The sequence below is a fragment of the Melozone crissalis genome, unplaced genomic scaffold (assembly GCF_028551555.1).
Source record: "Melozone crissalis strain CALT ecotype California unplaced genomic scaffold, PUWL_Pcris_2 ptg000013l_1, whole genome shotgun sequence".
NCBI classification, from domain to species: Eukaryota; Metazoa; Chordata; class Aves; order Passeriformes; family Passerellidae; genus Melozone; species Melozone crissalis.
Window position 1 is genome coordinate 37,319,697 of NW_026535791.1, and position 21,641 is coordinate 37,341,337.

Sequence of the window (21,641 nt, forward strand, 5' to 3'; positions counted from 1 at the left end):
CACTGGATCCTGCATGTGCTGGTAGTGGTTAAACAAAGCATGTCATCAACTCTGGTATGTCTTTTGGATCATCCTGTGGGCTACTTTGTAAAGCACTACAAACAAGCATTAAGGTGTAGAGGCTGAAATTAATGGAGATTTTAGGAGCAATGAAAAGTGGACAGGATGAAATAGAAGGAATAGACGAATTAAGAATTTGGGAGTGTATTTTTTTCCCCTCCAGATGCTGTGTTCATTACAACAGAAAAAGCAAACTAGAAGAGAGCACTGCTGAGTTAAGGAAACCAACCTTCCCTCCCCCACTCTCTGACTGCCCACAAACACTGCAGGGCACAGAGGTTTGAGTGGGACGCACAATTAAATCGGAGCTCAAGGGAGCACCTTGCCGAACCTCTCTCTCTCCTTGCATATGCAGATACATATGTACTCACAGAGGGTATGTATCTCCTACCTGGTCACAGACTACAAATACATTCCTTACATTTTTGGTTCAGCTTCAAACTTTTCCTATTTACTAAAAAACCCTGTATTTATAGTCTGCTTAGTAGCAGAACAATAGGGACAATCCAGTCCAGCCCCCAACCTGACCAACACTTTCAATATTTTACTCGTACAGTAAAGACAATGAAGACATCTGGCCTAATCAAGAAGGAAAACTGCATCTGACTGTTTTCAATTCTCCTTTTCCATCCCTCAAACTAAAACTATTTCACTAGTGTCCTCATGCGTCGAACAAAGGGCAGGAAACACACGCAATTGTGAATTGCTTAGTTAGGACCATGCTAATAACTAACGAAAGACTGAAATATTTTAAATGAGTGGCTCACCTCTAAGTTTCTCCTCAACAACAGTGATAGGATCACTTCAAAATAACCCAAAATATATTTACTTTAAAACTCTGTATTATGGGGAAAAAAGAAACAATGTATGTATGTGGGAATGACACAACTTCTCATTTTCTGCATGTCTTCTTTATGATAAAGTATCTTCATTCATAAAGAAGGAACGTATATAAAATATACTCACATAACAGCAACTGACTTGAAACAGCCAATGGAATTACAATTTCTGTGTAAAAATTAATTCTGAATGGCTACAAGTATATTATCATAACTTTATCATCACTGAACTAAACAAGTTCAATTTGTAGCTACTCATGCATTGTACTGAACTGCTCCACCATCAGATGCCTTAAGTAACACATTCCATAGTACATAATTTATCTTTTTCCTAATAGATAATGTAATATTGAGAGTAATCTTCTGTTCTATGCTAGAAAAAAAGGAAAAAATCATTAGATGTTACAGCATAAATCCCAAAATTACTCTATTTTTAATTAATACAATGAAACACAGCTCTTGCTAGTCCTTTGGGTAAGAGAAGGATGCCACACGTGCTATGGACACACAACAACATAGTTTCAATTGATTATTACAAAAAACCCTATAATCGCTAAAGAACCACTACTTCATCCTTTGCAATCATTACAATAATTGATTTTGAATTGAATTTGTTGAGGTTTTCAGATTGTTTAGGAAACACCAATAAAGATACAAGGCTAAACAACTATTCACTAAAGAACAACTTCAAACCTGTTTTTAAGGTAAACTAGATTATTGTTAATATATGTAGTTAACTCTACTAAATTTACTATTTCATGTTTCATATCATACTGGATGGATATTAAACTATAGCGTTCACATTTCATATGTTATTTTTAACAGAAAAAAAAAAAATCAATCAAAAAGACTGTAAAGGAAGAAACAATTCTGGCTGTGAAGAAAAACTCCAGACTTTCAGATGGACAAACAGGGACCATTTTACTTGCTAATAATCCTATAATAATCTCAGTGTTTTCTGTAAAAAAAAAAAAAAAAAACAACAAAAATCGGGGTGGGGGAATTAGTAATAGTTAAAACCCAGTGTTTTAAACCAAAACTGTTAAGTTAAACAATCCCCACAAAACAAAAAGAAGACCACACAACCCCCCCCAACCAGCCCCAAACCAGGGCCAAGCATCAGTGTTACCCAACTCACTTCATAAACTATGAAAGTATTGAAGGGAATAACTGTTTCCACAATACAGTGGAAAGGAATGCCATAACAGACCACCTGTGTCACCCACAAAATTTTTGAGCATCTCAGTTCAACCCAGTGTCAGGTACTTTGGATTGACCACTATTGAGAGCCTCTGGGCACATTCTTCATATCTATCCTGTAGAGAAGAGATGCTAATGCCCAACAGAAATATGGCTCCTAAACGCTTGAGGAAGGGAACTTCGCTGATATATTATATGGCTACTCTCTTGATAAACCACCTTACCATTGCAGCAGGGTGCCAACATGCCCTGCAGAGAGTTTATGGGTTACTGCACTGAAAGCCTGAATTTCATTTCCCTCTCCATCTGCTCATTAGCCATCTGTATTCAGTGCCCCAGGTATTGCCTTACCAGCTGACTTGGCTTCCCTGAACATCTTAAGGGTTCAGCAAATCTAGAAGTGGCTGATCAGGAGGATTAATAGGATTCCCCTACATAGTACAGCACTCCCTGTTTCCAGGAAGCGCACAGAAAAAAAATCTCCATTGTGAGAGCAGTCAGACACACAAACATGTTGCCCAGAGAAATGTTTGCATGTTTTTTGCTAGAAATATTTAAGACTCAATTTCACAAAACCCTGACTAAAGAACTCTGAGCCCTGCTTTGAGTATGAGGCTGGTCCAGACCATCTCTTCAGGCTCCTTCCAACCCAGACTGTTCCTTACTTGTGGACATCTAAGCCAATCTCCTCCAAATGCCAATTTGTGGGGTTAACTCCAGTTCTACATCTAGTTCCACAGGCACGGACATCTGCTCATTCTTGGAAGTACTCTGAAGTCTCAGAGAGGTGATGTGAAATAAACACTGCTGTGCTCCATTCAGCAGTATTCTGCCCTCCCCTAGCTCCAGTGTTTACGGTGGGTGCAATAGGCAGATTGGGATCCAAATGTTTCAAGGTGAAAGCTTTTAATTTGCAGTATCAAATATTGCCTGGAGGCTGAACAGGAAGTTTTGATAGGCAAACAGTCTCACCTAACATGACAAAACTCTGATTTATGATTGACATTCAAAGCTTTCATTCAACAGAAAAAAATCCACAAGGATGAGGACTGGAATACATAAGAAGGAGGCACTTTCCAGAAAGAGGATTGTATCATTTGGCAATTGGCATTATAAAATGTTGAAGAATACTTGTTTTTTTTTTTTACTAAAGAGACCAGAAAAAGTTTATTGAAACAAAATTCCTAGTATAGCTGTAAGAAATCCATATTTGTATTAATGGTGGAAAACACAATACCGTGAAATCCAATTTTACATTCAGCTTATTCCTTTAAAAATCCCACACAAATTTCATCATTTTCATGAAAATACAGCTGCACAGAAATGCTCTTATTCCTTTCAGCAGGGATTTGGATGCCATTAAGATTTGTTTATCTTCATGTCTTTTTTGATCCTCTCAAATTAAGAGAGAAGACAACATGGGAGAAAAATAAAATAAAATATGATTTTTTAGTATAGCAGACTTTCTTGAAAATGCAAATTTCAATGCAGAAAGGCACATTAAGAATGAATTTCTCTCTCTTGCTACTTGAAAACATGTCATCCAGTATGTTGGTTTCACTGCTTTCCTGATATATGTATCATTTTACTTTGACATGAAGTAATACATTTAAAATATCCCTCAATAAAGCTGTTTTCATGAAGAATAACTAGAAAGTAATCCTTGAAAGTGCTATTGGAGACGGAAAAGACAACATTGCCAAAAAGTAAAGTTTTGTTCATCTAATTGGTCTGTATATTTCTAGCTACATTATGAAATACAGTGAAATTCAGTTTTTCTTAGTAGCTTTTAGGTTAAATTTTGATCACCATGGCAAGTCACTAAGTATTTTATTATATGGACACATAATTCAATCCATGCCCCGGAATAATTTCTCACTAAAAACTTCCATGACCCCTTGACCAGTTAGAATAAATACCATTTTTATTTTAGAAATACTGCTTATGTACTTTCACCAAATAATTTAAATGCATTTGATTTTCTAATGTGTTAATGCAAAAATGGTGCAAAAAGCCCCACTGTGTAATATGAGTCATTACTTTCCTGTAATAAACACTCCAATAAACCAGACACAAGTAACCATAGAAACAGGTGCGTATATTCCAGAGCCATGGTCTCTAACCTTCCCTGGCCCACACGCAGTAACACCCAACTAGCAGCATGCTGCAGGCAACTTCCAATTTCTTTTCCTCATGATAATCAGTTTTAATTTCTTTAATTTCCTGTGACTGGAAACAGCAGCAGAGTATTTTATGAGCAACACAATCCCAGTAGCCTGGGAACAGATGTCCTTACGATGGCTGTAGACACTTAGCAAAGCAGCAACAAACACAGGAAAAAGGTGAGAGAGAAGAATCAACTTATGTAGACTCTTGTATTCAAATAATGGATATAAATACTTTTTATACAAAATAATATTTAAAACTAACAATCACAGCTCCAACACTAAAATATTCCAGTATTAAGTTTTAAAACAATTTTAAATAGCCTATTATTTGCCAACACAGGATAACATGGAATCTGCACTAACTAGGTTTCCAACAACATTATAGACAGTATAAAATTCCATTTTTTAATATACAAATATATACGTGTATTTTGATATACATCTGTTTTTGAAAAGAACTTGTAACAAGGATAAGTAGTTTTCATCTTATAATTGCAAGGCATAAGGTAAAACAGAAACTCAAATCTTATGACAAATGGTCATTTTTGAGTTTGCTCTGTGAGCTTTTTATGACCACAGGTAAGTAGTTTTCTATTTTTTCCCCTTCACTCTACTTAGTCAAAGCATCCCAAGATTTTCTTAACCTTGCCACTTATTCCACTGGTTATGTCCCTACCCTCAAGGTCAAGGCTCTCACTTTTGTTTGTGACTTGGACATCCTGAGACGGAGCTTCCAGCAGAGATATCATAATCACATCAGAGCATGTTATTGCTGGATGACAGGAGCCACATATTCTGTTTTACTATCCAACCCTTGAAAAGAACACAACTCCCCTATCCTTAACTCATTCATAAACTATGGGTATACAGCATTTCTAAAGTCATGGAGTAAAACTAATTTCAAAATTTCAGTCTTCTATTTTCATTCTGTAATGCAACAGAAACACCCTTGACAAACTTGCCAAAAGCTGTTAAGCCAGTTGACAGTGTTTCACCATAATCCTATTAATATTTCCATCACTTATCAGAAAGATTAACATAATTTCTCCATTCATGTTTGATAAAAATGGCATGTTAATTAAAACTACTGAAAAGAATGCAAAACAGAAATTTGTCATAAAGTGCAGTAAACATCAGATCTGTAACCGATAACTCAAGACAAAGTTATGAATTAGGATGATTATGGAAGAAATTAATTTAAGCATAAATGAGTTTATGCCATAAAAGTTAAAAAATAATTTAGCATCACATTGTGTGTATACTTTTTGTAGTCCCCACTTTTCCACTGACAATAAATATACGAGTTAGAGAAATTGCTGATTGGGAGATACCTACAGGTGAGGTGTTAGCCTGTGTGCTTTAAGCTTCCCTTTCTATCAATGGGAAAAAAACCCCAGATAAATTATCCTCTGAAAGAGCCTTCTTTGGACATAGACAACTAATTTCAGACCATTGCGGTCCCTCAAGTTAGTGCTGATGAATATTATTTTTCTTTTACTATTTTAAGTGTAAAAATTTAGTTTTTGCAAGCTCCATCCTAAATTCTCTCCTCTTGAGCAGACAGACAGCAACTACAGCAACCAAAGAACATATCAGAAAAATAATGAGGAAAATGTTCTCTCTGAATAGGACAAATGCTGCCTGGAAAAACCTGACATGCAGGAACCCACTGATTTCAGGTAATTAAGTATTTTGTTGGTTTTAGTACTAGATAGCAGCAAACTAAACTGCTCCCATCTATTTGAGACTGTTTTGGTAGCAGAAGAAGCTTAATTACAGTTTCTGTCTGAATTCACCAAGAATGCAGAAAGCTAATGGTGTAACCATTCATTTCTGCCCCTTGCAGGAGTTCTGAAGTCAGTGAAGAGCACACAGTGCTACTGAAATAAGACTCTGACAAATCCACTCAAAACTACTTCAGTTAGTACAAAAGTTTTGCTGTAAATGTAATTGATTTAACAATGGGGAAAATGTTAAGGACCATTACTTAAGACTTTTTGCAATCCTATTTGTTAGCTGACATGTGTCACAACTGCATAGTAAAAAATAGGATATTTCTATTAAATTCAGTGCAGTGCTTGTATTGTATAAAAAAACATTCTCATTTTCAGCATTAAGTGTCAAAGAGGCTTTTTTAACAGACAGGAGAAAGAACTCTCACTTTTTTTTTTTTTTTTACCATGTAACTCTCTTAATGGAGGATAGGATAAACCATGCCTTCTTTTCACAACATGATTTCAGTGTAGGTTCTCTCATACCATACTGACAGTGATTAGAAGCTGCAAGGGGGATGCAGTCTAATGAAGAAAATTTCATATACCCTAACAGTGTCTATGGAACAAAACTACATGCACTCATCTTTCATTCCCTAAAGGCTGTATTATCATCTGAGATAACTGTTGCTTGGTTCCTTTTTGTTACAGTTTTTGGCACATTTTCCTCTTGGATTATTTTATTATTCATAATGACACCAGTGCAACTGTGTCTAATATAAGCAATTCACCTGGAATATTTCACTCTCCCCTCACACAAGCTGAAAATAAATACTTCTTATAAATGTAAAAGATACCTTTAAAGTAAGGTATCCTTACCTTGGCCATACCTGTATGAGAGGACCTTCGGAAGATGCATTACTAGAAAGCATAAGGTAGTTTTTTCATTCTACTGATTAAACGAAAGAAAGACCTTTGGTCACAGGTTAGGATGCTCTGTTTCTTTGAGAAGTCCAATGCTCATCTAACGACACATCTGTTTTAGGCTTGAGAGTTATCCTTCATTTCTTCAATTCCACCCCAGCTCCTTTTTCAAGGGGGGTATAGTTTATGAAAATTTCCTTGAGTCAGAAAACAGACTGTATTGTCAAGCACATACAGTCATGCTCTTAAGTGACATGTGAGTGGGCACATCAATGTGAACTTTGATTCTGAGAGACCGTAAGACTTGTCATTGAAGTTCCAGGTTGACTCATGAACTATTTTGACAGACCCAAAGAGTAGTTCCTTCACGGTGCTCTCAGAAGCCTGCCAGTCAACCACTAACTTATGCAGTAGACATAAACTGCATGTAATTTGGAAAGCACTTTAAATTTTATTGATGATAAAATGAAGGAGATTGATCTGCTTTCATTTGACAGACAATTCTTCCTTAATGCAGCTGACTCTGGCAAAGCTCTTTCTGACCAAGGAGCATGAAACATGACAGGAATCAGAAACAAAGAGTCACTGAACCCTGTTTACATTCTGGGAACTAAAGAGCATGAGAACAAATCCAGGATCAATTGAAGGAAATGGAATTCTGAACTGAAAAGATCATGAAAATACCAATGTCAAATTTACGCATTTGCAACTATGCAACTAGCTTTAACTATTACATTTTTATTACATTTACTATCCCAAGCCATCATTCTTCAATAAAGAATTTTTTAAAATTTAAAATAGATAATTGTTTAGAATGCAAGCATAAGAATATGACCTAAGAAACAAACTGACTTGCTCTAATTCTGTCTCTGTCTCACATAAAACTTCACAAAACACTGCAAATTCTTACTGCTTGTACTTATATTTTTAACAATGGAGACAAACATTAGGCAGACTGTCCTAGAATGTTGTTTTAAATGATATTTCAATCAGTAAGAAATTACAGCCTGAATTTAATTTTTCAGATACAAGTTTCAAAGTAAAGACAGATGTATTAATAGCATTAGTTCACTTGTTCATGACATGTGTCAGTAGCTTCATGGGCAGCCCAAAGTTTGGATAGATTTTACAAGCACAGCAACAATAAACCAGAAGAAAACATGAGTAATAAAAGACACAATACCACTGCAAGATTTCACTTTAAATTTTCTACTGGGGTGAGAAAATTTTGGAGGGAGGCATTGGTTTCTTTTGTCATTTAGTTAACACATGGAAAAGGGAAACTTTCTACAGACCAAAGGCTAGCAGTTTCAGAAACTACTTTTCTTTTCTAAAATGCCCTAGAAACCAAAGGAAATGTATTTTTCATTTGCCCTCAGAAGGTGTTAATGAGACATTTTCAAAGTCTTCCTAGCTCAGCTATACTTACATTGTTAATAATTGGGACTTAAGTGGATGGTGCCTAACTTCTCCATAAATTAGGTTTCTTGCTGGACTATAATTTTGCATTAATCATGGTCCAAAGGTTTTTTTTAGCATTTCAATTCCTCAAGAATTTATGGAAATACTGATTCACTGTAAAGTTCAGTAGAATCATATTGCAATGCATTCATTGATACTACGCTCACTAAAAGACTTGAATTCATATAAATTAGAATATTGCAGTAAAAAATTGCCTTATATAAAGATGTTTCACATACAACCATCTTTAATAAATGCTAATAAGTTTCTAAACTGTGCCTTATTTACTTCATTTGCCACTGTCTTTGGCAGTCCATGGATCAATATGCTTTTGACAAAATTAGAATATTAAACTAGCATTTTCCCTAGAAACAATAATCCAAAGAATAAGTCAAATAATTCACTAAAAAAGATTATTTATTGAACAGCATTGAAAGAAAAATGGAACATTTTTGATTAAACATTACCGGAAATATTTTTTGCATAAGGTTGGTCAAGCATTAGAATTAGCTGTTTAAAGAGCTTGTGGAATTTTCATCCTTGGAGGAGTCTGAGATTCATCTGGACAACCCAAGCTAAGGGCAACATTATCTAACTGGACCTGATTTGGGCAGCAGGTCAGACCAGATGACCTCTGGAGGTCCCTTACATCTAAGTTATTCTTAGACAATTCCCCAAATGGCACCAAAGAAGGCACTTCATTTCAATGTAATTATATTTACAGATGAATGCTACAAGACATTAAGTTTTAAGCAAATCCTCAATTGTTAAAATAACAATAAATACAGCCATTTTCTACTTAAACTCTCTTTGCATAACAGTGGTTATATATAATCTCTTTTACTGTATTTTTACCTAATAAATGAAGAGCAAAATGTCAGTGCACAAAAGAAATTGTCTGTGTTGTTATCGATACATTTATAACATGAACTGAGGCAACGGGACCAACTCCAGACAGCTATCAATTCTGTGTGCCCAGACTCATCACGCATACTTCAAAGACAAGCTCATCATACAACAATCAGAGACAAGTTCCTCCTGTGCAGAGCAGCTATGGACTCCAAGTCTGTCTAGTGTGGAGAACAGGAAGCTGAGGAGCTGAGGCAAAACCTTGTTGCTCTCTACAGCTTCCTAAAGGGAGGAAGTGGAGAATGAGGTGCTGATTTCTTTGTGACAGGACGCATGGAAATGGTTCAAAGCTGTGTCACGGAAGGTTCAGACTGGTAATTAGAAAGCATTTCATAAAGAGGGTGGTTAAACACTGGGACAGACTTCCTAGAGAGATGGTTGATGCCTAAACCCTGTGCTTAAGAGGCATTTGGACAGTGTACTTAGCAAAATACTACAAGTTTTGGTCAGCCCTGAATTGGTCAGGCAGTAGGACTAGATTATGACTGTAGTTCCCTTCCAATGGTCCCTTCAAACTATTCTAGTCTAGTCTAGTCTAGTCTATCACAGAATCAGCTGAGTTGGAAGGGAACCATAATGATCACCGAGTCCAGTTCCCAGCCCTGTCACACCATGTGCCTGAGAACACTGTCCACATTCCTCTTGAACTCTGTCAGGCTGGTGCTGGTGACCACTTCCCTGGGGAGCCTGTTCCAGTGCCCAAACACCCTCTGGATTATAATATCCAACCCAAGCCACCCCTGACACAACTTCAGGGCATTCCCTCAGGTCTGTCACTGGTTACCAGAAAAAAGACATCAATGTCTACCCCTTCTCTTCCTTTCATGAAAAAGTTGTAGACTGCAGTGAGATCTCCCCTCTGTCTCCTCTTCTCCAGGATGAACAGATCAAGTACCCTCAGCCACTCCTCATAAGTCTGCCCCTCAAGGCCCTTCATTATCTTTGTTGCACTCCTTCGGACACTCTCTGATACTTTAATATCTTTCTTACAATGTAGCACTCAAACTGCTGACTCATATTGAGCTTTCTGTAGACCAGGACACCCAGGTTCCCAGCATTTCATTCCCAGTCTCTACTGTACATCCAGGTTTGGCCCATCCCAGGTGCAGAATCCAGCACTTTCCCTTGCTGAATTTCATATGGGTTGTGATTGCCCAGCCCCTGATTTAGTTGAGGCCTCTCTGCAGGCCCTCCCTGCCCTCAAGGGAGACAACAGCTCCTCCCAGTTGTCTAGTGTCTGTGAACTTGCTCAGTATCTCTGCCAGTCTTGGGTCCGCATCAGGTCAACAAAGAATGGAAGATGTTGAAGATCACAGAGCTGAGGAATCCTGTGGAACCCCACTAGTCATAGGTCACCTGTCTGATGTCACCCCATTTATTGTAACCCTGTGTGCCCAACTAATGAGCCACATGCTCACTCATCACATGATCTGTTTGTCCACTTGTGTGCTGGACATTTTATCCAGAGAAATCCTGTGAGAGACAGGATTTACTGAAATCCAAAAAGATTACATCCACTGGCTTCCCTTGATCAGCTAGCTGGGTTACATTCTCATAAAAGGAAATCAGATTTGATAAGCAGGACTTTCCCCTCACTAAGCTGTGCTGACATTGTCTTTCAGGTGTTTTTCAATACCTCCAAAAATAATCTTCTCCATAACTTTACCGGACACTCAAGTAAGCCTGAAAGGCATGTAGTTTCTGGGATGCTTCTTCTTGCCCTTGTTGAAAATCAGGACAACATTTGCCAGCTTCCAGTCAGCTGGGACATATCCAGATTCCCAAGACCATTCAAAAATCATCGTGAGAGGTTTTTTGGTGACATCAGCAGATCTTTGAGGATTCTTTGCAATATCCCATCAGGCTTCATAGATTTGCAGGGATCCAGCTGGAGCAACAGATCCTGAACATTTTCAGGGACAACTGGGAGATGATAATTCTGATAGTCATGGTCTCCACTTCAGAGGCTGAGATCCCTTTGGTCCATCATTCATGTTGAACACAGAGGCAAAGAAGGTGTTAAACACCTCTGCCTTGTCCATGTCCCTGTTTGTGAGGTGACCATTCTCATCCTGTTAAAGGCTGATGTTATCCTTACACTTCCTATTGCCATTAATATACTTGAAAAACTCTTTTTATTGTCCCCCACAGTTCTGGCAGGTTTAACTCCAGCTGATCTTTGGCACATTAATTTTCTCCCAACAGTGACAAGCAGTATCTTCACATCTTCCCATGTCGCCTGACCTTGCTTCCACTCGTCATACATCTTTCTTTTCTTTTGCTTTATTTCCAAGAGAAGACTTTGTTCAGCCAAGTCTGCTTGACTTCTGACATTTGGGAATTGCCTGGTCCTGTTTCATGAGGACATGATGTTTAAAAAGTGACCAGAACAGATGCACCCCAGCACCTGCAAAAAACATTTTCCCAGGGGACCTCACTTACTAACTCCCTGAACAGCCTAAAGTCTGCTCTTCTCATGTCCAGAGATGAGGTTTTGCTGTCGTTCTTCCTTTTGTCAACAGAGATTTTAAACTCTTGCCAAGACAGCTGCTGATCTCCACTTCATTCATCAGATTGATTCTGTTGACAAGCAGTAGATCAAGGAGAGCATCCTTTTGAGTCAGCTCTCTTACGACCTGTTCCATAAAGTTGTCGTCCAGGTTTTTTAAGAAGGTTGTACCAGCTGTGTGATGCTCCCAGGTAATTTCTAGCAAGTTGAAGTCCCCCATAAGGACAATAGCAATCCTTAATATTCTTTTCTCACAAACCCACAAATTTAAACAACCCAGAAAAGACAACAGGCTATGAAGCAGCATATCTTTCATAGACCCTAGGTGTTCACTGTGAGTGAAATTGGTATTTGCATATTCAAAAGATCAGAAATCAAGGCTTGTACAAAAGTAACACTGTTGGCCATGCTCTCTCTGCATTAATATCTACATTTCCTTTTTCCTGCAAAGGCTGTTCTGGTTGTAATAGGAACTTTTTATTCCCACACTGTTCAAATGTTCACAATGGTCACTAATTCCCTATGCATAATCCTGTGTCCACATCTTCACTTTCTTCATCGACATCTCTGAACAAGAGAGCTCAGGCAGCAGCAAGAAACAGCACTTCACAAAGGATTACTCTGGCTTTACACAATCCATGATGACTTTCTCAGAATCATCTTATTTCAGTAACTTTCTAAATATTAATATTGACAATTAAACTTTTACTACTTATATTCATTACACGTGATGATACAATAGCTCAGTTTTTCTGAGTTTGCTATCTGCAAAGTCAGAAAAAATTAAGATCTTAAGTACATATATCTCTGGAGTCACCAGACATTTAAGGAGTTAAAGGCAAGGATAACATAATACACATTATCTATTATGTGCAGTAGTGCCATAATTGCATTGTCAGTAAGGTATGCAAGTGGATTTTATACATGAAAGCCAAATTTGTATCTTTTTGCAGAAGACTAGAAACAATCAATAAAATAATGGTACTAAATAATGATTACTAAAATATTCTGCAAATTTGCAGCCTCCAATCCACTTATACAAATTAGTCCAGCAACAACAGCAGTCATATGACAAGAGAAGTATTTTGTTTACCAACAAGGCAAAAAAAATTCAAACCAAGATCACTTTATCAACTAGCTCACAGTAAGACTCCTGTTCTTATTTAGGTAAACATACAACAACACATCCAGCCACATGAAACGAAAATCAAAATTCTAAGTCCATATATGGACCAACAAACATTTACAAAATATTCTTACTAATGTGTATGTAGCTTATTTTTCCTTTAATTCTTTCTACTAATAAAATGAAACTATCTGTTTTCTCACTAGGAAACCTTTACTATGAATGCTTGCATTACATTTTGAGGGGATTAAATGAGCAGTAAAGCTACATCTTTATCCATCTGTCTTTTCAGTTTATACGCCATGGTGTTGCCTGCAGTTAAAAACAATCATAGCAAGAAGAGCTGGCAAGTTAAAAAACAAATACCAAATGTCATTAGCATACATTCAGATCACGGGAAGCACTCAGAGAATACTGTTTAAATGCTTACCTTAACTATCCCACGGATATGCATTTTTGCTATCATCTCTGCAGTGTAAAGAAACATCAACAGAGTATCAAGAGCAAATGTCACATACTGGAGAGGCGGATAATGCTCGAAGGTTTTTGGAGTGTTCATACACACAGAAATAACACTGATGATGGCACAAATTCGTAGTAAAGAGTGCACCCACTGAAGAAAAAAATAAACAAAACCCAAACAGGAGATATTACAAGATTGCTCTGATGTTCAAAAAATCCTCAAATATTTAGTTTCCATATCTTATCCTGGAAGTCTTTTGTAAACCCACATCTGTGTCCTTTTGCATCACAATCCACACATAAAAGGTCTTCAACCAAAAATAAGCACTCCTAAATTACTTATACATATACAGACATGTATATACTTTTATTAGTTAGTGAGGATGTATAACTCAGAAAACATGGATTAAGAGCCAGGAAACTGAGAATAAGGATTCTATCATTTCTACTTTGTGGCACTTGTAATTCAATTTCTTTTCAAATGACAACCCATCAAATTTATGGGTAGACAATAGGTAAAATTAGTTGAAGTTGGAAGGATGGATTAAATAAAATATTGGTGGAAAATTTTAGTTCAACACTTAAGAAGAAATTATTTTTAAATCTGTTCACAACTCAGAAAAAATAAATGAGAGTCGCAGGACTCAAAGCATCCTTCTGATTATGAAAATAACAAATATAAAAAGAATATAAAAGAGACTATGTCACAAACAGCTACTTCTTTCAGGATTCACTTTTGTTCCAATCAAATTTTGTTGCTATAGGAGAACAGTTAATTTCTATTACTAATTAGAACTTGGTCCCACTCCTCATTGCCAGTCAGAGAGGGACAACTAAAAAGCAGAATGTATCAATATGGAAGTTTAGGGCTGGAGTTTTTCCTTTTAAATCAAAACATGACTGAAACATCTTGAAGTCAGATAAGTATAATGAATCATAGTTAGTAAGGTCATACCTATGGTAACAAAAAGGAAAAGATACTTCAGCAAGAAAAAAATCGTTAAACAAAAAAACCTGAAGAATATTTATCAAAATTTTTCATCTGGGGAAAAATTCTAGACTCATTTACAGTGTACCTCAGACCTTTTGATATCAAAAAGACAGCTACCTAATTCAACACTCACGGTTCACTCACTTAAATCTAATGATATCTGACATGAATTGAATAATTCTATCATTTGCATACTCTGAGCTCAGATGAATCATTTAGAAGCAGAATGCACCTTATGAATGATCTCCAACATCCCTTTAACATCCACTTTGTTTTGAACCTTGTTTCAACTGAAACAATTAATATAAGTATTAAAATGTGGCTGATACAAAACTTGTTCTCTAACACAGTAAAGTGCCAGCATTACAAACACTAAGCAATATACAAGTAGTTCATCAGCATGACAAAAAAATTATTCCATGAGAACCTCGTGCATTGCGTGATGAGAAATGTAGGTAAATACCCATCATATGTTTATCTGCAATGACATTTTGAGTTTATTACAGCAGCCAATACAAACATTCTACTTAAATAACTGACAAGACACACCCATATATTAATTCATGCTAAATAGTTTTAGGTGTTAAAACTCAGCAGCAAAGCTGAGGAGATCTGGCATCCTTGCTACAAATGAGATGATGGTTTTCTTAAACAAATGCAATGATAACAAATGGTATTATTTCAGAATATTTTACTTCCTGCTTTTAAAAAGTAAAAAATTATACACTAAGAGAAATGTGAAAACGTCTTCTCTGCAAAAATGGAAATGATTCACAATATTGGAATCCCGAATCCATGCTCACTCCTGAATAAATAATTCATTCATAACAAATATATTTACATGGTAAAGACATTTTCTTAATACTGTACAGTCTATTAATAACTCCACTCCTAATGAAATTTTCCCCAGTTTCAAGTTGCCAGACACTTTTACACCTCTTTTTTTCTCAAGTCAGGTTTTAGGTTAAATGGTATGAGAAAAATGAGAGCTGTACTTGAAAATAAACAACCAAAATAACAACAATTTTATATTCATAAGTGTTTTAAAAGGAGATTTGAAAATCAAAAGTGCTTATTGATAGCTACCACTTGAGCAACAAAATCCTCCTTTTAGTATCCTTTTCAAAAGCTAATTTTTTACGAACTTGTAATTTCAATGAACATGTTAGGAACCAGAGACCTTGAAAGGCTGTTTTAAAAAAATCAATCAGATGAACTGGTTGGAAAATACTGCTTGATCGTCCCATAATTTTGGAATAGCCAAAAGAAACTATTTTGTTTAGTCTTTGATGTTTTTCAAAAATTTAACTGGTACACGAGCAACTATAGTTCAAAAACTTTTTTCTGACTAATATCTAATTCAGAATTTTTGTGAAAGTCATATTTCAACAATTCAACTTACATTTCACTGAAAATTAGTAATTACAGAAAGAGATACCTACTGGTTTGTTAATCCATAGAATATCTGCATTGTCTGACAAAGATTCATCAGGACCAAAATCTGTAACTGGCTGGGCTTCCACCCTTGAACTCTGTTTCCTTTTTAGCATCCTGAAGTTAACTTCTCTTATCTATAATCATGAAACCTCCTTGGTGAAAAAAAGACAGAAAACATTAATTCACTTCAGCAGTTTTACAAAGCATTTTAAACTGTTTTATAAATAACCTAAAGCATTTTGTTTTCATGCACACTTCTTTTGTACTTACTAATAGGATATTGATTTTATTAAATATAAATCACTGACATGACACTCGTTAGTTTACCAAAAAATTACACAAACGTATGCAACACAAACAATTGCCAGAAATTTAGCAATGCTGACAGAGAATTTGTTCTGAAAATATGCAAAGAATTCTATTGCTGTGAACTTCAACACAGAGTAAACATTGGATGAATTTGACCTGGAGCCATTTAATTAAATGGTGACATTTCCATTTATTACACTAGGCTAAGATAAATCCCAACATGCCAAAGGCAAACAGGCAATGTTAAGCAGCCAATAGATGTTAATGTTATTTACTGAAATCAGAAGAGCCTCTTTGCTATTAACATTATTTTTCTAATAAGTATTTTCTAAAATATTTTTCTAATACTTTTTTTGATGTTAACAATTATCTATCCAACAGCCAGAAAGTTGTCTCTCTGTGATGAAAACGTGTTGTTTCCACAAGGTCAGGCTGCGTCTGGACATTCCTGCATGGGTGGCACTGACTGAGCCTTCTGTATGCTCAGCCATGTGAGCCACAGCTTGGGACACGCCATGAGAGCTGAGAGAGGTTGAGTTAGAGCTTAGTACTGACTTTCCCACAGACACAGTTCATGGATCCCAGAGTCTAAGCAAATCCAAGCAGACGAGGAAGATACACTCTCCTGAGAACTAACTGTCTGCCCTTGAAATACAATTCTATTGTTCATGAATTACAACCCCTTAGAGACTTTTTTTTGTTTTCCAGCAAAGTAGGGGGAGGAAGAAAGCAAGATCTTGGGGCCTTGTTCTGGACTTTTACTTTGGACCAACTGTGGTGACACTGCCCTGTGACAACCAAAAGTTTGTCAAAACTAGTTTAAGATAGAATAGTTTGAGTTCAAAGAAACCTTTAAAGATAATCTAACCTTTAAAGATAATCTCCCCTGCCATGGGCAGGGACATCTTTCACTAGATCAGGTTGCTGAAAGCCCTGTCCACTTTTCAGTGATAGGGCTGCCACAACTTCTCTGAACAGCCTGGTTGTACGTCTCACCACTTTCATTGTAAAGAATTTTTTCCTTATGTCTACCCTGAATCTTCCCTTTTCCAGTTTAACTCTGTTGCTCCCTCGTCCTGTCACTACAAGCCCTGGTAATGACAGCCACAAGTGTCACAATGACACATTCTCTAATATGAATGCAGGAAACACTGTGCTCGATTTAGCTGGAGGCAGTAGTGGGCTCAGGACTGCAGAAGTGCCCATGTGCTTGGTCTCAGCTGGCCTTTTCGATCCCATGGGCTGCTGCTTCATGTCCAAACATTATGCTTGCATCCTTTTCTGTCTCTTCTTTTCAGCTGTTATGGCAAATGTAAACCCTTAATCTTATTCCAATTTCCTCAAAGTCTACCCCTGCTCTGTATTCTCTTTCAGATTTAAGAGGTCGGTTCCTGTCTCTGTGAAACCACGCCTGAACCACTGGTCTTTGTACAAAGCACACAGTAACAGGGCTGAGGTCCTGTACTGATGTTCCCAGCTGGAGGAGCTGACATCATGCAAAAACTGATTTTTAAAAACAAACAGAAATAAACTAAAGGCACAAAATAAGTGACAATTTCTGACACCTATATTCATTTTAAATGGCAATTCACAGCAATCTTAGCATAAGTAAAACTGGTAAGCTGTCACTAAACACATGCAAGCACTGTAAAATTAATATTATATATTAATAACCCTTCTCTAACAAATGAAGAATGAAATAATTATCACAGAGGTTGCATGCTCTCTCCATGTATATGCTCAAACTTCATGTTCTACTTTTGTTTTGTAATTGAATTCACTACTTCCTCCTCTTTAGCATTTTTTCCATTTTCTCCTATTTATTTCCCAGTGTAACGGACTGACCTTTTTTCTCTACTTAGACCAAAGCACAACCAGAAATGCTTCAAGTCTCAGAGCTGCTGGTGTGCTTTTTGAGGGCATGACACCTTCAAATGGCTACATTTAGCATAGTCATAAGAAGTTACTGCAATGCCTTGGGAGCTGCATTTCCCAAAACGTTAGGGGAAAAACACTGCCTAAAATGTTTCTTACAAATATGTTCCTTGGAAATTGTTACTCAAAAGCTAAATAAAGAATAATAATTTTATGTTTATTATTTCTGGTAATGGTCATTACTGGGCTCTAGTAAGCTTTTAAGAAAATATGTAGCAGTAAACAGAGAATTAATAAGTGCAATCAATAATTATGAGAAAAGGTTCAGGATATGAAAAACTGATTTTTGTTTAGCTACTTACAGATTTATTTTTTTTAAATAAATGGTGGTCTAAATAACAAGCTATGTCTATTTAGGTAAAAAAAGCAAATAATTATCAACAGTCTGTTAGAAAGACTATGTTGTTTTTATGCTTTTCTCAGTATTGCTTATTTATATATTTGATGTGTAGGAAGATTAGCTTTACCCTTCTAATAAAACTCCCCCTTATCCTTTTACCCAGTGCCTCTTTGTTTGTTCAAGTAATTTTTAATTGGTCCAGGCACAGAAAATAACATAAACTTTAGATGTTCATAATAAATGTCCATTATGGATTCAGTTCACGTACTAAAATCACAGAAATCACAGAATATTCTGAGTTGGAAGGGACCCAGAAGATCATCAAGTCAAACTCTTAAGTGAATGGCACATATGGATATCAAACCCACAGCTCTGGCATTACTGGCACCATGCTCTGACCAACTCAGCTAATCAGTGTTGTGACTAAAGAGATTAGAATTCTTATTTTTAAGAGGCAGCCTTGAATAAACAAATCTCCATGTATATAAAACCAAATGGAAGGGAGGAAATGTTATGGAATAAAAGAATCAGCTTGCTTACTTCGCTACTTGAAATGACCAGAAATGCACACAAAAATTCAGAATGAAAATGACAGAAGAATAATATTTTGTAAATGGTCTTTAGCAAGATTATTCAAACTAGAGCATAGTTGCTTTCAAGCTTTTATGCAACGGTTTTTGCTGTTCTCACTACTTTTAGTTTACCAAGGAGCACACACTTTTCCATGTGCTGCAGTTTTGGAACTCTGCCATGTCTGTAAAGAATTTTAACCCTTGAAAACTGCTAATCCCTTCTGCACTTGTTTCTTCAGGGAGGAACCAGCTGAAGGACGGAGAGAAGGGAAGCTGTGCATGAACTCCTTCCAGCATGTGACACGCAGCGAGCAGCGCACCAAGCTGTACCAATGGGGAGGATGTGGCCCTCCCTAACCCTGGTATAAATCCACCCCTGCAGCTCCTGCATTGATTCCGACATACGTCATTTGGTCTTTCTTTGATCACAACCTGTTATTAATGTGAAAGGCTAAATACATTCCCTAGGATGTATTTCTAGCTGCAGTGTTTTTAAGACATACTGGGTGCAGGGCGAAGACAGGCTCTTAAGACAGGAAAATATCATGGAGTTTTGGGGCTACAACCACTTCACATTTCTTTGCAGTACCTTCTTCATAGCAGCAATGAAAATTCACATTGCAAGTGTCAACCTTTTCAGTGTTTTAAATTTCTCCTCTATTTTTAGAAGAAAAGGCAAATTAAAAGAAATAAAACTAAACAGAAAATTACAAACTCTCTGAGCCTCTCACATCCATTAGGGCAGCCTTGTTCTCTTCCTTTCTATCTCTGAACTTGCAGGCATGTTCTGCAACCTCTACACTTTCTAAACCACCCCCACCCACTAAATTTGCAGCTTCTGCTGAAATGAAAGTATGCCAGGACAATGGCTGGGGTGAACATAAGACCCACTGTGCACTTGGGAAAAAAAAAGAGTTAGAAAAAGATATGACCCAGTTTGCAATATTCCCACTAAGTGCAAGACACTCCTTCTGATGGAAATATGCAGTTCCTAAAAAAATCAAAAGACAAATTTTAAAAAGTAGCTGATCCTCCACAACATCAAAAGCTGAGAAATCTGAGTCTTGCTTATAAAGCAAGCTCACTGTATATAGCATAATCTGCTCAAAAGATCTCTATCACAAAGTCAGGAAAACATGCTTATAAAGGCTCTGGCTGATAAAGAAGGCAGCTGAAAAATTACTTCACTGAAATATCAACAGGACAAAAAAGCAGATATTCCTACAACTTACAGAGAATTCAAAAATCAGACAAATCCTTGGAATCAGCTATGCCTGGCTTTCAACATACTTTTTTCTCACTGCCTATTGACTTTGTCACCTAAGATCATGTGAGCACTGCCTGAAGGTCCTCCCAAGGCAGGCCACCTACAAGCATTCTCTTCAATTTTCTCTTTGAAAATGTCAACTCTGCTTCCAGCTTCTCCCAGAGCAGGGACACAGAAAGTGGCACACACTTCAAGACAATAATTACAAATGAGAGAGCTGAAATGGGCAACAGGAAGATGATGTGAACACCCATACACACAGCATGATGACAAAGCCCCATTTCCATGTTATACATTAAAAAAGCTTTAAAGTACAGGCTACCTTAAAGAAATTGATTGCTCTTAACTTCAGTATGCATTACATGGTTATAGGAAAAATGTAAGTTCCCATTCTTTCATCACAGCCTTCTCCTTTCCTTCTTTGCAAATTGCCACTGTTTCTCTATTGCCTGCTCCCTGCATCCACTGCTTCTTCCATCCCTGATTTTGGGTATGGGTACAATTAAATGGCATTCAGCATTTGTTTTCACGTAGCAAAAATCTGAAGTGAGCAAGCTGCATACACAACAGAACAGATATATTTATTTCAGAAGGGTAAAGACAGTATTTCAGTGGATACAATCACATGGCACATGACACCACAGATGCAATTAACTTACAAGCAATTTGAAGTAAGAGCTTATTTCAGTACTTTTACTCTGTGTGGTATCACTATTGTATCTGATTAAATGTTCTGAAAGATGTCTTTTTTATTTAAGCATGATATACCACTAATAACTGAACAAACTTAAGTATTTATTAAAAACAAAGCTGTTTCCTCACAAAGAAGGCACACTGAAGTAAATATTCTAAAAATAGTTACATGCAAATTTTCAAATCATTTGGATATATGTAGGAAAGAATGACTGATGGTGTCTTGTACTTACTAACAGGATCCCAGACCAAAAATACAAGGACTGAGGTTCAAAACTGAGAAAAGTTTAAAAATTGCTTGAGGCTGCCAATGTAACAACATCTAGTCTGAAAACAGGCAGGTGTTCAGACTTCAGCTTTTTGCTTGCAATGCACTTCCTGTGTTTGCCTTATTATCAGCTAAGGACAATGCTCTTACAATATTTATTTCTTACACATAAATTCTTCCTCTCAGATGTCGCCAAAATAATACCCAGCAAGCAGAATCAAATCTCTCATTGCATACAAAGGCAGATCTCTTGTGAGTCTACTGCTACTGTCACATAATGTTGTTCTCTTTACTTTAACCCTTCTAACATTTGCAATATACAATTTTGAAGAAATTACACACACATGTACATGATGCAGTGATGCAGCCGCAAAGAGAACTTTTTAATTTGAAATAGAATTGCTTCATTTTTCCACATTTCCACATTTTTTTAATTAAGAGATTTGGCTGAGTAAAAAA

The 21,641-nt window shown here is 36.7% G+C and overlaps 1 protein-coding gene across 1 annotated transcript in view; it reads right to left on the reverse strand.

The window, feature by feature from the left end:
- NALCN (sodium leak channel, non-selective) overlaps nucleotides 1-21,641 on the reverse strand; it is a 223,498-nt gene that overhangs the window by 197,742 nt on the left and 4,115 nt on the right. Inside the window, exons 2-3 of the mRNA XM_054271392.1 lie at nucleotides 15,804-15,950; nucleotides 13,339-13,521 (exon numbers count right to left, since the gene is read on the reverse strand). Coding sequence (XP_054127367.1) covers nucleotides 13,339-13,521; nucleotides 15,804-15,911 — 291 coding nt within the window. The 5' untranslated portion in view covers nucleotides 15,912-15,950. The remainder of the gene's footprint in view (nucleotides 1-13,338; nucleotides 13,522-15,803; nucleotides 15,951-21,641) is intronic.